This window comes from Saccoglossus kowalevskii, chromosome 3, assembly GCF_978046115.1.
Source record: "Saccoglossus kowalevskii chromosome 3, keSacKowa6.1, whole genome shotgun sequence".
In the NCBI taxonomy this organism is placed as follows: Eukaryota; Metazoa; Hemichordata; class Enteropneusta; family Harrimaniidae; genus Saccoglossus; species Saccoglossus kowalevskii.
The window spans coordinates 40374659-40392513 of NC_140643.1; the positions used below are offsets into that span (position 1 = coordinate 40374659).

Below are 17855 nucleotides of genomic sequence, written 5' to 3' on the forward strand. Positions count from 1 at the left end.
AATTCGAAAAAGCCTTAGCAAGATATAACAACACCCCCCCCCCCCGAGGAAGAAAGGATATAAAGTGGAAGATGAACACAATTATATAATATAGATTTATTACACACTACAACTCTATTGAAAATATAAATTAAAATTTACAATGATAAAAAATATAATATGTCATTAAGACAGCAATATCTCGCAATTTCAACATTCGTTTTATTTATCTTTTTTAAGATTGAAATTATTTAATTATACACTTAATATTGAAACGCTTTAGATGTTATTTTCTTAATTGGATATCTAGTTTGTTTAATGTTGTTGTATTTTAGTCCCTGAGATTCTTGGCGTGGTTTTAGGCATCGGAATTTGAATGTAATTCGTATTATATATTCTTTGTTTACTTTTTTTGTTATTTACGCAATTAAAATTCTTTGAGGGTTTGTTACGTGTTTCAGAAAACAATAAACCTAAAACAATATTAATCATAATTCGACCTCCCACAATTCCATATCTGAGACAAGTGCTTTGTATTAGGAAATCATTGCGTGGAGCACAATCTAATGTCCATGAAAAAGTAACTTTTCCCTTACTTTTGCCTTTTATATTGTTATGCAAAATAAGTTATTCGTTGAAGTGAATAGTTGTATAGGTAGCATTGTGTTCTCACATACCATGACTGTGTCTTATAACCAACACGCGTGCTGACCCACTGTGAAATAATCTGTTTTTTAAAGGAGCGACACGGATAAAATAGTTTTAAAGGTAAGAACTACACACTGAGGCCTGACTAGTTGTGGTCTTTCAGTCGGCATGGTGAAATGTGCGGCCATTCTTCAAACTAAACGTACATATCAAGCTCCTTGAAACACATATTTCACCATGTTACATAGCAGGCTGATAATAACAAAGCGATAACGTCTGGTACATATGCATATATGACATTGACTTGAGACGTCCAGTGTAATTTTTAAAACTTGTATTGTCGTTTTTAAGGTGGTTCTATCTGTGTTGCATACTACCAGTACCGTCGCCGTACCTGTGGTTAACCTCAGAGTCGCTGCCCTATGCTGACTTATCGTACATTTGTTGTATTATTACCTGTATTATGTACACTGACGTAAACTGACTACTCGCTAGATTGTGGTGCTCGTGTTATATACAATGTGTTGTCAATATCTTAAGAATGTAACGAGTATATCGGACCAGCGTGGATTATATAGGGACAAGATGACAATACCCACAATAGAAAACGAAGATGAGTTTTATTAAAGCTTTTGTAACCTTCACCCACGCCCGGTCAAATAATTCTTGGTCACATCAAGGTCGGGTGTACAATTGGCTTTAATAACTTACAAGAAAACTGTGAATATTGACTGTATATAACATTTTAAATAACTTTGCTCCTATTTATTTATGCACCGGGTCATAGTGGCTGATCTTTTTCCACTGAAAAGTCGAGGTTTAAAATGTAGCACGAAAATGAACGGTTGGCGTTTTTCAGCAACTATGGAATGAGTTCTATTCGCCAGTCTAACAATATTGATGGTTTGAAGAGAAGCTCGAAAAACTCGAACTTTTATTATTATTTGTTATAATTAGGTGTAGGTGTATAGTCATAATTTAGGTTACGGGGCTGGGTGAAAACGAGTCTTTAGCTAATAGCCGTGTTTGCGATTTTACGTCTGCTCAGTCATCGTTGCTTCACTTAGAAAACAAATATGTGTACTGAGGCCACACCTCGGAAACATCCCACATGGTAGTGCTGTGTCTTACACACATCACTACCATGTGGGAACTTTTTACAGTTTCGTATTAACAATGATCTTGTTTTATTACTTACTTTAATGATCTAATTGCTATGCATGCCAAGCGAGTGGGAACGTCCAGTGAACCATGAATTCAGCTGTACTGCTGACAAAAGACAGCCTCGGGCCATTTTAAGTGCAATTGTTTAGCATATAATCTGTGTTGCGCGCTAAAAGAACTTCGCAGTCTAGTCAATTAAGAGGTGGCATATCAATTCCAGTTATATAATGATATTTTGACATGTTTTCCTGACATGTTTTCTGGTTTTACACCAGACCAGTTTTCACATTATCAACAATTTGTTATATTACAGGACATTTTGTTTGAAAATACTTCATTATAGCATGTTTTGGTGTTTCTTCGCATATACTGCATTTCTTTTGTCTTCCACTCTGCATCACACATTTGGCGCAAATTTTGTTTCTCGGTTTTCGTCATTAGGATTGTATAAATACAAGTAATATGACCTTTGACACACTGGCCCAATTCCCAAGTATTTTGTTTACTTGTGAGGGTAAATCTTTTAATGCTTACTATTTTTGACTCCCGTGTGCGAAGCACAAAAAGGGAGTCTTTGCAGTTAGTGTGTCTGTCTGTGTGTGTGTGTGTGTGTGTGTGTGTGTCTGGGTGTGTGGGTGTGTGTGTGTGTGTGTCTGTTCCACTGATATCTCAAGAACCATACATTGATTTTTGATGAAATTAATTATTAATTACCTAATTTGCATGATAATTAGCTGATTTTAAGCTGTTCCATGACTGTTCCACTGATATCTAAACAACCACTCATTTGATTTTGATGAAACTTGGCACATAGATGCTCCAAACTAATGCGCAGATTTGATTAGTTTTGCATAATGATTAATCAATTTTCGGCTTTTCCACTGATGTCTCAAGTACTAATCATCACATTTCAATAAAACTTGGTACATAGATGTCATAGGACACTGCACAAACCTGATAGTTTTTAGGGTAATATCAGTACATATTAATTACCTTATTTGCATAATTAATTAATTTTCAGCTTTTGATATTTCAAGTAGTAATCATCACATTTCAATAAACTTGGTACATAGATGTCATAGGACACTGCACAGACCTGATAGGTTTTAGAGTAATATCAGTATATATTAATTACCTAATTTACATAATTAATTAATTTTCAGCTTTTGATATTTCAAGTAGTAATCATCACATTGCAATGACACTTGGTACATAGATGTCATAGGACACTGCACAGACCTGATAGTTTTTAGGGTAATATCAGTACATATTAATTACCTAATTTGCATAATTAATTAATTTTGAATGAGACTTGCTACATAGATCTTCTAGGATTATGCAAATACCTGATTAGTTTTAATTGGATAATAATTACTTAATTTGCATAATGTTCCACTGATATATAAAGAACCATAAATTGGATTTTAATGAAACTTTTAAAGAGAACTATGCAGAAACCCAATTAGTTTTTGGTAAATATTTATGCTTATTAAACACCTAATTAACATAATTAATTAACACTGATATCTCAATTACTGATCATCACATTTGAATAAAATTTGGTACATAAATGCTCTAGGACAATATACAGGCCTGATTAATTTTGGGTTAAAATTTGTTCATATTAATTTTCTAATTAACATAATAATTCATATTTTTTTTGTTCTGTTCTGTTCATATTAGTTACCTGATTTACATAATTAGTTTTCAGCTTTTCCATCAATATCTCATGTACAAGTAATTTTGAATTAATTTTTAATGTGTCTTCAATACTCTCAGCACACGGGAGTTCTTTCTAAGCTTTCTTTGATTTTCGATTTAATTGCACTGCAATTGCAATATTTCAGCGATGAATGTGAACAGAATGGATTACATCGTCTGCTACTACTAAAAATGGCACACTGCTTCTTAAAATCAGATAACATTATTCTTGTCTATAAGTTGAAAGATTGTAATATTCAATATTGTTGGAATATTGGAATAACTACAAAATATCTATATATTTGGAATCATGTGAGAACAAACGATCAACGCAAATTTGAATAATTCTCTGGATATAAACTAACCTAATAAATAGGCCTAACTCTTGGAGATAGCGCTCATTGAAAATGAGGATACGTTTCGTGGTCTGGTATGCCGTAGCGCCATCTATGTTATTTATATATTATTATAATCCGTAAGGTTTCCTTTACAGGCGTCCAGCTACCATGGAAACCGATGATACGGAATCTTTGAGTAGCGCCGGGTTGGAGGAAAACGACTTGGACGCTGGACAAAGTCCTCGGCGTGAGTTAGTGCTTGCCAATCAAGTGGTGATCACAACTGCATTGATATTACTAATGACAGGGATGGGATGTACTATGACGATCAAAGACGTGTTGGGAAACCTACGAAAGCCAGTCTGTATCTTCATTGGTGCTGGATGCCAGTTCATTCTCATGCCATTCCTCGGATGGTGTATGGCTCATTTATTTGACCTTTCACCTGAAATGGCTCTTGGCACTCTTTCAATTGCTACTTGTCCCGGTGGTACATTTTCCAATATCCTCGCCTACTGGACACATGGGGATACTTGTCTCAGGTAAAAGAATGAAAGAAAATAGCAGTCTTTGAATATACTTACAGTCAAACGTGTGTATGGAAAACTCTATCCATGATATTGAAAAAAGAATTCCATTATATTTATCCGTTTGTGAATGAAAGTATGACAATAATTCCTCAGTTTACTTGGCGACAGAAATCTGTAAGAATGGGAATAAATAACAAATATGCTTGTTTTCTTTGTACAAAAGGGTCATTTTTGACCAGTCTCAAAATAATAATCACTGTTCACAGTCCCTCTATTTTAGAGGGACTGTGCACTGTTATTGCATGTATGGACCACTGTGTATGGACCACTGTGTATGGACATATTATCCAGGCCACCCTACACTTTAGATCAAAGGTGGTCGGCCACTAAGACAACTTACATTGTACCTGGTGTTAGTTCTAATAACTATCCCATATGAACTGAACAACAATTACCAGAAAACTGTACTGCGTAGTTTTATGACAAGGGAATGATTTACTTCATCTTTCTTCTTCCTACAGTGTGTGTATGACCACGTGTTCTACTGTACTTGGTATCGGCATGATGCCGTTGAATTTATTCATTTACAGTCGTAGTTGGGCTGAAGCGGCAGCAATCATACCATATGTAGACATCGCAATAGCTTTGGTTATCATACTCTGTCCCTGTGCATTTGGTATGGTAATAAATTGGAAATTTCCTAATGTAGCAAACTGGATAGCAAAGGTATGTATAATAGTGACGTGTTTACTTATAAGTGTTATGAATGAAACACGAATCGCCATTTTTTGCTTTTTCTGAATATATTATTATTTAAAGGGCGGCAGTCATCGTGTCGCGTCCTGTTCGATATGGGACTCATAGAGACGTATACAACGCGTGTAAAATAAATTGTTTATTTACATGAAAATCGAACACGCGCTGAGCGACGACCACCGCGCTTTAAATGATATGTAAATGTCTTATCTGCAGCGGCAATGATGAAATATCCCAAGTGTAGTTTTTGATAGTGTACTGAGAAGGCCAGCAACTGAATTTCAAATTGTTTTAACACCAACGATTATGTATAAGAAGTGAGATTCTTATTTAAGAATGTACGAGTGAGATCACCTAAGCACCTAATACATGGCATTTCGCACGTATTCTCAATCATTTTGGAAATTTGCCAGTCTTCGCAAATGTCAATTGTCTGGATATTTTACTATTTTGGTATTTAGGTAATGGTTTGCTACTAAACTACAGTATGTCAATTACACTTATATTAGCATAATACGGACTACTGAACCAATCAAATAAGAGTATGACTACTACGTTGTCCATGAACTAGTCCTCCTGCCTTCTAAAAGATTGGAGTAATATAGCTTTAGATTGTTTTTGTAATTGTTATACTTATACAAGCATGGATAAATTTACTATATTGTACCATAACTACCACCCCGAGGTGTTCAAATTAAATATGTGATCCTCCAACAGCCACTTATCGAATTAAACAGAGTATGTTTTCCGTTTTAAAAATATATTTACGTAATTTTCGGGAGCGAACATCTGGGTATTTTCTCCGCCTGGCAACCACGAGATATGAAAACTACGGTCGAAAACACCCAGAAAACTGTTCTTTGGGCTAACTATTGGGACGCCCCTGAACAGTGTGACAAACATGTGCAAACTATATAAATGTGGTTGTTCGGGGTTGTCTCAAAGCTGTTTTCTCGACTTTAGTTTTTTCTACCGGGCCATCGACCGGTATTCCACATCAGCTCGCACAGAGCTCACGTAAATACTAGATACACTTGTGCGCTTCTTAGCAACATAGAACGTTCTGTGATGTAGGTCCGCCCGAGAATACAGATGGATTTTCAAAAAAATTTATGCCTTCCCGATTCAAACTGAATTCTTCCTCTCTCAAAATGATTCAATACAAAAATGCTAAGTTTAAAATATTACAGAAAGCAAAAATAAAATAAAATAACGTATTTATCATGTTTTGCTAGAACATAAAAACAGCAGTAAAGCGTTTGCTCCTAAATTGAATATTTATTGAAATAAGTGACATTCGTCACACATGACATGCGCAATATAATGAACTCCAGCTATGCATGAATCACTGAGTTCAAGATATATCTTAAGAACAGTTTTATCGTTGGGGCGAATGCCTTTAAATGTTATGTTTTTACCACATTAAATGGGTCCTCAAATATTCATTGTTTTACTTTGCAGATTTCCAGTGTATTATCGCTGCTGGGAATTATATGTGTAATTGGACTGATTGCCGCCATCAATCCCTCCGTATACCTTGAAAGTTGGCGTCCATATATGGTCGCAATTTCCTACCCGCTAGTTGCCTTCGGCTTGGGATACATAATACCGTACTGTTTAAGGCAACCTACCACAAAGTGTCGTACAATCGCCTTCGAAACGGGTGTGCAAAACACTGCACTAGCCATGACAATTATTAATCTTCTCTTTACAAAGGGTTTTAATGTTTTAGACATAATGGTTATACCTGCCCTTCACGGTACAACTACTGTCATAGAATTTGTGACATTGAGCTTGGTATACAGGTGGTATGTTCTGCGTAAAAATAAAGCTAAACTAGCCAAGGGAAAGGCGGCAGTCGAGAAGAAGATACAAGACTGGGTCTGGTCACCAGACTCAGTCCCAGATGACTTCTCCAAATTTGTGTATGATAATCCCGCTCTCAGGGAAAATAGCGACTCGCGAACAAGTAGCCTCGACAGGGACGATTTTTTGGATGACACGTCATGGCCAGCCAATTATTGGGACGGTCAATCAGCCTGGGGTTCGTCATCTGCCAATGAACAAGAACCGTGGAAGAGCGCCATCTGTTACGCCAACTCCGTCAGAAAGAGCAAATCATCATACCAGCAAGATCAAGGAATACAGACAGGGAGAAAGGCAAATAGGACATTAGAAGAAGAATCAGTAGTTACTAATGGTAACCTAGGTTTATCTGGGTGGCGAGGAGTGATTAGTGGGATACCGGAAGAAGACGAGGAGAGTTCCTGGGATAGCGATTCAGACGACAGTTGCCCCGTGCAACGATTTCACTTCACAATTGCCGCTGTTCCCCCAACAGAAACCGAACTTTAACGACGCTGTCATATTGCCCAGTAATTTGAAATACAAAGTATCCATCTATTTTTAGTAGTAGAAATTACAATTTTGATTCTATATTTAAAATATATGTCAACCACGGGTTACAAGTATAATTTAAAGTACAGAATTTTCGAGTGACATTAATGTTTTATCGTGGTTGTATGTCTATATATATACTAGTATATATCGCGTGAGGAATTATCATTCATTAGCCTAGCTCAGTATTTTTGTCTACAGACTTCGTTCGTGTTCAAGATGCCGGGAAATTAGTCTCCAGTTCACAAGTAACAAGTCAGGGCGGTTCTACAAAGCAGGATTTTCCCAGTTTTCTCAGGTTATTATTGCATTAAAATTTAGTGATATCCTACAGTTCATACCTATATTTGTTTGTTCCACAACTAAACTGAACATATTACAATCGTAAGTACAAAATCATGTTTAGGAACATAATACATAGTTCTATTGGGCTAATGTCAAATTATGTCCCACAATTATAATAACATGAAATTGTTCTCAAAGTATTACATTTTCATTTTGTTGTATATTATTTGTAATAACTTTTCCATAGGCCACCTCCTGAACTAGCAAATTGGTTGGTGCACCGTCAGGGCATTTTTTCAAAAGAAAAGTACACTATATATTAAACCATGTTGACTTGAGAACTGATCTTGTGTTATATGAATGTAAAATCAGAATGGAGTATTAAATTTATTTTTCGCTTTAATTGTCATGTTTTAAATCGAATATCAAGAGGCGAGTTTGCAATTTACATAAATTATATATATCCAAAATGTCAAGCATTTTAATAGTGTGGATATGAATGTGCAATATTGTTGGCAAATTTTATCAGTCTGACATTCTTCCTCTGCAATATGAAAATAAGTTTCAAGATTGACTCGTATGTATGTATAACTCCCAATACAACACAATACGTAATATGAGACTAAATGAGACAGACATATAATATCATTAATATATACCTTGATATATTTTGACGTAATTTCCTATCACGCCTGGGGTATTTCTTTTTCAATTTTCCAATTCAATTTCATCATCAATATATGTTAAAGAATCAACCCTGTTGATTCAATCCGGCGTAATATCTAACTGTAAATCAAAATCCTAGATGTTTAAAAAAAATTGAAATTGGTTTTGTCAACATTAAGGTTTAATTTCCCCCAGGAAATGTTCTTGTGGAAGGTCTATATGGTTCGAATCGACAAATTGAAACATGCTTGTTTCACCTGCAAATAACATAAAATTAAATAAATCTAACAAATTACAGATATAATATATGCAGAAAAAGAACCTTGACGGACTTCAGGGTATACTGGTATTCGATTTTTTCAGACACTGTTTCGTTTACTCTAACAAACTGTTTTTTTTATTAAAAATGTTACTTAAAACTATTTGAAAGCTACTCCCCGAAATTCAATTTATTTATGAGGATCTAGTGGTCAATTTTGTCCATGCTTTCCTAAAATCAATAATTATACCCAGTTCAGATAACCCTTTATCGAGATGGTTATTGATCGGTGTTGTTAAGTCAAGTATAGATAATTTTGTCTAACGTTTGTTCCTGAAGCGCAATTAGAAATCATTCAATATTTTAAACTTCTCAAGGTAAGATATTTGTTTGTTTATATTTTGTTAATTATGGGTTATCTAAGCCTATAATTGCCAACCTTGTCAAAGGATAATTTTTATAGAGCGGAGTAAGTTTAACAATTTAAAGTGATTGTGGGAAGATACCAGTAATCTACTATAAGTTAAGTATGCATAATGTCAAATCCACATGAATTTCTTGGATCAAGTAGTTAAATCTAATGAAAATGAATTTGTTACTTCATTTGACAGATAAAAACTAGTTTTGGGCTAACAATCGCAAAAAATTGAAAGGTTGAATTCATAAACTATATCTTAGTATTGAGTAACATTATTGACGCTGTCTTCTGGTTCACTTTCTAATAGTTTTGTTGTATTTAATTTATGATACTTTCTATTCATAATTTCCTTTTTCGTTTTGTGGATTTTATTATTATTTCCCTACCATCTGAATATAACAACAATATCGCCCATTTCAGAAGTTACCACAATTTGTATTTTCATATTATGAAAACAGAATTTTCATTGGATTGAATTCGGTAATCTGTTTTTTGTTTCCTCATTTATAACCTACTTCAATCAAATACAAATTGACAACATTATTAAAATTGTTGACATTATAAATGAATGAATGTATAATATCAGAAAAAGTACGCGTTGGGGAGGAGGTACGCGTGTTGATTGCCATGGAAACATCATTTTCGTAACGATACTACTAACACGTACATTTTAAAACACATTCTGACCTATGGTCGCCTCAATTTGTTACACACGAGACTGAAATCGCATACAAAATAAATGTAATGCATTTAATTCTAATGAAGCATGGTATCATCCCTTGCAAATTACATATATTATGTTAGAGTGACGAAATAGGAAATAAAGTCTCGAGACAAAAAATATATATCAAAAATTCACAAAGTGTGTTATATTTTGCACCACATTGGTGGCGATGACACGTGACTAAACATAATCGGGTAACAAGACACTCAGACATCTTTAATGTAATTACGTACGTTTACTTATTAATACGATAATAAAAGCCTGAATGTAGACTCATTCACAGGTTCTTTTTAGAATAACGCACACTATTATAGGAAATGACATATAAAATAGTCAGCGCGAGGCTGCCATGGAGATTTCAATTGATGGCGCCCTGGGTGTAACCCTGTGGTACTTGTTTTCTCTTGAAAGTGATTTAATGTACAACGTCAGTATATAGCGTATGCTTTCAATGTCCACATTTCGGCAATGGCCGTTACAAATTGATACTAATGACACAGGAAATGTTTTTATTAAAATACCAATCAGAGAAAAAAATCATCAGTTACAGCTAAATTGATTGATTTATAAATACCAATTAAAAAGAATATGTTACCTATTTTTTACAGTAAGGGTTACGCTCACAATAATGTCTCCGTGTTCTTTTACACTACCCGAGCCGCCGACAATCACGTGACTACCCGATGTAAATTAGTTAAATATGTAACTCGAATTTACTAACTTGGAATTTGGAAGTGTCTCTTGAAAACAATACAAAATGGCTTTTTAAATACAACTGCAACAAACATAGTTAAAATGTTCAATTCACATGTACATATTTGTTGGCACTGTACAACGTCACATATGGCAAAGTTGTCACACCATCATGAATAATTGCAAGGTTTTGCGAGTAGTGCTTCTTGGTCTTTTGACTTTTTCGCTTTGGAAGAATATTACAAAACAGAAAATATAGTTCAGGTTTAAAATGAATGTATTATTGACCGATTATATTCAGTCTTATTATTATTGTTAGTAAAACAAAACATCATTATGATAATGATTATATTTCAAAGACACTAGTCCCTTTATATTCAGGCAGTGAAATGAATTAATGAAGTAATAGTGCTTGCGATTCTAAATTTTAGTAATAAGTTAGTTAACTGTATATATAATTGTATATATATGCTTATTTGGTATCAATCATTATCAAGACTGGGTGTCGGTCCAAGAAATAGCAACATGGAGATTCAAATTTCGCACAAATTATTTGTACATCTTTTGAGTCTACATCACATCTGTGATACAGTTGTCAGTTAATATATTCCAACATATTAAATAATAATAATTTCACATGCCAGTCTGTATCCCTACATCAACCATACTGACAAATGAATCTTTTTGTTCTTCGTCATCTTTCTTATCTTTATTTTTCTCTGTAGTTTTCATCCGGTTACTTAATAGTCCACCCTTTTCCTTCAAGATGCACCTCTTGTAAATCCAATATGCGATAACAAGCATGTATCCATCTACGAGGGCGAAAATGGTGTGGAACATTGGAACGATCAGCATACCTGCCACGTTGTGTCCTTGAAGTATTTGGTAATTTATCAAACTCAGGGCAAGTGCCCCATTTTGGACTCCAGTCTCAAAAGCAACAGTTCTGGCTTGCCTGGGCTCAAGTTTGAAAAATCTTGATACGAGATACCCAACCACAAATGCAGTGAAAGGATAAATGATTCCAATGGCATATGGCTTGACACCCGATTTGAATACAGGGGGGAATGTAATTATATTAAGTATGACGAGCATACAGATTTGAAGGTTGACGATGATGTTCAACACCTAGAAAAAATCATGAAAGTGAATTTCAAATTAAGTAATGTAATTTGTCTGGTGGTTATCCAAATAGATTAGAGCACAGTAATTATGTATTTCGTAACATTAATTTGTTATCTCGTTGATTCAATTATTTTTGATTACACAATCACGCGAGATAAACATATTTTGTTTGATTCTTTTGAATTATGGTGAACTTACAAAGGCTAGTTTCTCAGCAAATCGTGCCCACTTCCATCTTATTAACATGCCAATGGCGGTTGGTATGAGAAGAACAACCAATGTAACCACTATTTCTGTAGTTCCTGGTATGAGTACTTCCGATTCAGCAACCCAGTAACGAGTATAGAGAAACAATATCCACGGCATCATACCAATAGCTAACACGTTAGACACAGTTGTCATACAGACACTTCAATGAAAAGAAAACAGTAGAATTTTGTTATATAGAATTTGACACATTTTTATGTTCTGCAATATATTTTCAGTATGTTTCCCCTATTATATTATTATATTTAAAAATAACATATTTCGTTATAGATAACCAAACACTTCGAGGCGATGCTTAATAGAGCCCAGTGCATAATTGTAGGAATTACAGAGCTTTGCTTCAACTCAAATCTCAGGGAGCTGTTTTCCTTCTCGAGAGCCGCTTTATATCACATGTAACATGATGAATGGCATTCGAAATCTCTAAAAGCGAGTAAGCATAGAGATTTATATTTGCCCCTAAAAATGTTCAATCATGTTCCGGTATCGCGTTCACCGTTCCCCTGTCCTATATAACCATGTCATTCGTCCGATGGATGGGAAAAAATTAATCTCAATTGGATATATCAAATGTACCAAGAATGGTCATACATCATGAATCCCTGATTTGTGGTGAATGGTGAGGTATCATGTTTACGAGATAAGTTGCTGATTAAACTTCAGGAAACAATTATGTCAATAAATTATATTTTATTCGACCTTTTTGATCTATTAACGGAAATTTGATGCGTTTTATGGCTGATTTACGTTTCCTCTCTTTTTTGTGTTAAATATGACAGATATACCAACCATCTATTGTTGGATATTTTATGAGTCGTATTACCCAGCTTCATCCCACTGACCAGTTTATTTATTGTATGTATAAACGTATAGCTCATACTACCACTAGTTGATATAGACACATTTCACATGATAATAATATTACCTTAGTGTTATGTCACCTTCCGACCAATATGTCATTGCGTTTGAAGCTGATCCTCCCGGACAACACGCAATAAGGATGGTTCCTATAGCAATGTTGGCTGGTAAATCGAACGCTACCGCCAGTGCGAACCCAATTAACGGCATAAAACCAAACTGACATAGTGCACCCACAGTTACTGGAATTGGTCTTATGAATACTGTTTTAATTTCTTTCCAAACCATAGTACATCCGAGTGCAATCATAAGCAGCACCAACAACAGGTTGAGATTGATTTGAGCAGCAAGTACCAAAGTTTGTGATGGTTGAAATCCCGCTGCGGCAGTCATTGTCACGTTTGTTGTGTTTGGCAATAAGGTGTATGACGCCGTGGTGTTTGGCAACATGGTGTATGACATCGTGTTGTTAAGAGTTATAGTGTACGTGCTGTTCGATAATATAGTGGATGTCATCTTGCGCTAAAACCTGTAACAAAACATGTAATTGTAACAACATATTAGCTTTCCAGTAACACAACTGTTGGTATTCCGAGTTTTGACAAAATGTGTTTTATTTAAAATAAATATATCAAATATTTTTTTCATTCAGTGCTAAAATCTTTTTAAAATGTTAAAATAATGAAAAAGTAGATACTGCGGTAGAATACGTAGATGTAAACCGTCGGTGCGTTCGCGTCGTTGCCTCGGGTGACGCGGGCGCCTCGCGCCTGCCCAGTTTTGGTTCGACTGTTATATGACGTCATAACTGGGCGATGTTGGGGAAAAGATAGCGAACTACGAAATCAATAGGTAAAATGTGTTTAGGTAATTTTCTCAAACATAAAATGCTAGTGGGCGTGATTTCAAAATAAAGTCTATACAATTTATACGAGTTTCGCTCACATAGAAACAGACCAATACATCTACTTCCCACCATGTCGTTTGGAGCACCCCCAGGGAGAGACGCGAACGCACTCATGGCAAAGCAAAAAGTAGGTCCGGTCATTAATATTTAAATTAGTTTGTGGCAGAGACTAGTGGGACCATTCTCTACCATCAGTCACAGTTACCGCTGATAATGATTTTGATTTGATTTGATTTGATTTATTTATTTCACCATAAAATATACAACAACAGAAAAAACAATGTGAGAAAGAAGAAAACAAAGGATGTTCGAAATTTTCTTTTTTGGTCTAGAGAAAATAGTTCTTCCCCCGAATTTGAATGCAGTAAGTTAAATGTGGCAGAATTAGTGTGTTATATAGAAGGATTAGTATTAATTTAGGGACATAGTGGCGAATGCGAGAATTTGTGCCTACTTTGGAGCTGATAATTTTCTTAACCTTTTCAATGTGAGTTTTCCATGTCATTGATGGATCAATGCTAACCCTTAAGTAGGTGACTGAAGGTACGCCCTCTATAGGCTAATCGTCAACGTCTAGACAACCTTGCAACTGGGTAGGTTTTTGTGGAGTTTTTATGATCATATAGTTAGTTTTTTTCTACTCTTATCACTGTCTTATTGTAAGTTTGTTAGCTTGACTACATCTAACGACTTCACTGTGATCTTTAGTAATATCAGGCTTATTTTATTAGTGTTCAGAAATTTAAATAAGTTTGTGTCATCTGCAAATAGACGGAAATCAAAACGGTTAGATGCATGGTTAATGTCGTTAATGTAGAGAAGAAAAAGAAGAGAACTTAAAATTGACCAGTGGGGAATTCCACAACCGACCCGCTTTAGTGATGACAAAGTCCCATTGATGTTAACAGTTTGGTACCTATTGCTTAGGTAATTCTGACACCAAAGCAGTGGAAGACCCCTAATCCGATCCCATAGTGTTCCATATTAAATGTGAAATTTTCCCCTGACGTGGTTGTCGTCTGCCCCCTGATAATGTGAAATGTTTACCTGACTGAGTTGTCGTCTGCCCACTGATAGTGTGAAATGTTCACCTAACTGGATTGTCGTCTGCCCCCTGATAATGTGAAATGTTCACCTGACTGAGTTGTCGTCTGCCCCCTGATAATGTGAAATGTTTACTAGACTGGGTTGTCGTCTGCTCCATGATATTGTGAATGTTCACCTGACTGGGTTGTCGTCTGCCCCCTGATAATGTGAAATGTTCACCTGACTGAGTTGTCGTCTGCCCACTGATAGTGTGAAATGTTCACCTAACTGGATTGTCGTCTGCCCCCTGATAATGTTAAATGTTCACCTGACTGGGTTGTTGTCTGCTCTATGATAATGTGAAATGTTAACCTGACTGGGTTGTCATCTGCCCCCTGATAATGTGAAATGTTTACTAGACTGGGTTGTCGTCTGCTCCATGATATTGTGAATGTTCACCTGACTGGGTTGTCGTCTACCCCTTGATAATGGGAAATGTTCACCTGACTGGGTTGTCGTCTACCCCTTGATAATGGGAAATGTTCACCTGACTGGGTTGATGAGTAATTAATTTACTAGTTATTATTCATTTAGATTTTCTTCAGTGTCGTCCTTTTATAATTTGTATGTATTAGCCATCATCAAATGCGATTTTATTTTTAGGGTGTCTTGGCTCCCATTATGTACACATTATTGGTTCTGACACTGGTCTTTTTAGGATTTGTCCTAAAAACGTTCTCGTCACTTCTGTAACACATATCTGGCATGAAGGTTTACCTATTTGAAATTAGAATCTGGATTTTTTTCTGTTGATTTTCACTATTCCTCTTGCCTACCCCCAGTTTTTAAGTGGGAACTTCTCAGGCTCACCCCAGTTTTCAAATGAAAACCCCTCCCGCCTATCCCCATTTTTTAAATGAGAACCCGTGCCTATCACCAGATTTTTTAAATATTTGAAAGAATTAACAATAACAATATAACTAATCATAATGCAAGAAATAAGCTAAAGAACGTCAACTTTATTGTGAACCTCTTACTCCGATTAAGTAACCACTCAATGAATATATGAGGAGGGCACATATACGAACGTCTACTTGGCAGGTGACACCAATAGAAAGCCAATCGTGGAGACTGTCCTTGACCTGTTTCTTCGTTTCACATGTGCCGCGCATTATTAGTGGGGCAGACGACACGTCACATAATTTCGACAGTGGACAGAAGTGCTGACTGGTCTAGCAACGGACCGTGAAAAGATCACATGGGTACAAACAATAAGATAATTCGTTGTTTTATTCTTCATTAGTGATTTTGAAGCATCGCAGGCGGTCAGACATTAATAAATAGTTATTCCGTACATTGTTTTGACTGTTTGTAGTTCGGTTTCAGGTGATATAATTGCTAAACAATTACCGTGCGTAGTGAGGTGATTGACCACGAAATTGAAGGTTGCCTGTGACAAAGTTACTATTGCATAAAGCGCAAAGACCTATGGAAAGGAGATTGGTACCAAAGGTAATGCTGGACATTGTCTTTAACATTTCGCCCATAGAATCCTAGGTATTAACTCCGTAGTAAGAGTTTATAGCACATTCATCTAAAAATTATTCTGGTACCCAAATTTGTTTTTATAAAACACAAAACATAGCGGTCATTGTACACTCAACTATTGAATAGACATTGGTACTAACATTTATATCATTCTAATCTAAGAAAAAATGTTCCAAATAGTAGATTCACAACTTAAATAATACCACACAATGCAGTAATACAGAAAACAATCCACAAGCTCAATGTTCAAGCATAGTGAATGCAATAACCCACCATGTGCCTGATCTCATCAACAATATCTGGTTACACCAACAAGGTAAGCAACGAAAATGTTAAGAGGTGGTATTTAGGTGAGGTTACAAAATTGCGAAAATGTTAATAAAAGAACAAAGGAAAGAAAGGTAGCTCAAGATTTTTAAGGAGAAAATTCAAAATGCAAAAGTTGCCGGCACGGACGACAAACGATGAGCGAATAACAAACTAAATGTACAAGTTAAATAAACCATCCTTACCCTAGGTTATGATGTCAGGAGAGTATATAATGCGAAGGTGCTTTTACCACTACTGGGCGTGCTATGTGTTAAGATTTACAATCATTGTTTAGTTGCGTCAATTCACATTGAGATATGTCGTAAAATTCGAAGGACGTCTACGTCATTGTTTATTAACTTGGTGCCATGCGGTGCCCCTAAACCCAAGAGTTTACATTGTTATGTAAAGTAAAGTATCCCATAATATGTAATAGATGTACATATAAGCTTGGATGAGCTTCGTGAGTTTTAACGTCGTGGTTTACTGTGTCAAAGTGCAACAACAGGCATTAATAATAATTTGTTATCTATCGCCAATTAAAACACTCTCAGATAAGCTTATTTTACTGATGTATTTACACGGAGCAACAAAATACAATAAAGAGAGTATACCATACGGATAAAGTATGGTTATTAATCAGGACGAACAGCTTAATATTTTATGAACGCAGCATACAAGATGGTAAGCATGTTATTTTTAGCATTGCTGTACACATACACATACACATACACATACACTATTCATATGCAAATATTGTCTCTTTATGAAGTGGTCGTGTTTCTGCTGCTATGTCAGGTATTATGTGTTGGAATGCGAACTCAAAGAGCAGCACCGGACAAACAACTTAATGCGCCCAGATCAAAAGGCTCTACAAATATAGGAGAACGCAATTTATAGTTCCTTCTCTAGACATTCAACTTTTCGTAAGTTTTATGTAGTCCACCTTCTTGATTCCCCAGCATTGTGGTAAAGTATGACATCATAGTAACTTTTGTGAAAAAGTTGTGAAAATATTGAGAAATGCTAATGCAAATTAGTTCAAATGTTCAGTGTGCATATTACTAATGCATATAATAATAATGAAAATTAAAATGTCGCAAAGAGAAAAAAAGTAAAAATATTGCCATAAAGGTAAAATAAATAATAAAAAAACGATCAACTGTATATTAACTAGAAAACTGTTAAAATGCAAAAACAAATATTTTCAGCTCTGTTGCCATATGTAGCATTGCTATATTATCATTTTCTAAGCTT

General features: G+C 35.4%; 2 protein-coding genes across 2 annotated transcripts; one reads left to right on the top strand and one right to left on the bottom strand.

The window, feature by feature from the left end:
• Positions 1-663: 663 nt before the first annotated feature.
• LOC100371171 (ileal sodium/bile acid cotransporter-like) lies at positions 664-8201 on the top strand. The gene is made up of 4 exons (XM_002738630.3): positions 664-747; positions 3986-4372; positions 4882-5086; positions 6578-8201. The coding sequence occupies exons 2-4, from the start codon at positions 3999-4001 to the stop codon at positions 7469-7471; spliced, it is 1473 nt and encodes a 490-aa protein (XP_002738676.2). The 5' UTR covers positions 664-747; positions 3986-3998; the 3' UTR covers positions 7472-8201.
• A 1671-nt stretch (positions 8202-9872) lies between these two features.
• LOC100371020 (ileal sodium/bile acid cotransporter-like) lies at positions 9873-16904 on the bottom strand. The gene is made up of 4 exons (XM_002738629.3): positions 16802-16904; positions 12876-13337; positions 11882-12092; positions 9873-11686 (listed from the first exon to the last, which is right to left on the bottom strand). Exons 2-4 carry the CDS (start codon positions 13322-13324, stop codon positions 11192-11194), a joined length of 1155 nt encoding a protein of 384 aa, XP_002738675.2. The 5' UTR covers positions 13325-13337; positions 16802-16904; the 3' UTR covers positions 9873-11191.
• Between the last annotated feature and the right edge of the window lie 951 nt (positions 16905-17855).

Coding starts and splice junctions, on each gene's coding strand:
- LOC100371171 (XM_002738630.3), top strand. CDS start 3,999: ATGGAAACCGATGATACGGAATCTTTGAGTAGCGCCGGGTTGGAGGAA. Junction 4,373..4,881: donor CATGGGGATACTTGTCTCAG/GTAAAAGAATGA, acceptor TTCTTCCTACAG/TGTGTGTATGACCACGTGTT. Junction 5,087..6,577: donor TAGCAAACTGGATAGCAAAG/GTATGTATAATA, acceptor TTTACTTTGCAG/ATTTCCAGTGTATTATCGCT.
- LOC100371020 (XM_002738629.3), bottom strand. CDS start 13,324: ATGACATCCACTATATTATCGAACAGCACGTACACTATAACTCTTAAC. Junction 12,093..12,875: donor GAAGGTGACATAACACTAAG/GTAATATTATTA, acceptor TTTTCATTGAAG/TGTCTGTATGACAACTGTGT. Junction 11,687..11,881: donor TTGCTGAGAAACTAGCCTTT/GTAAGTTCACCA, acceptor GATTTTTTCTAG/GTGTTGAACATCATCGTCAA.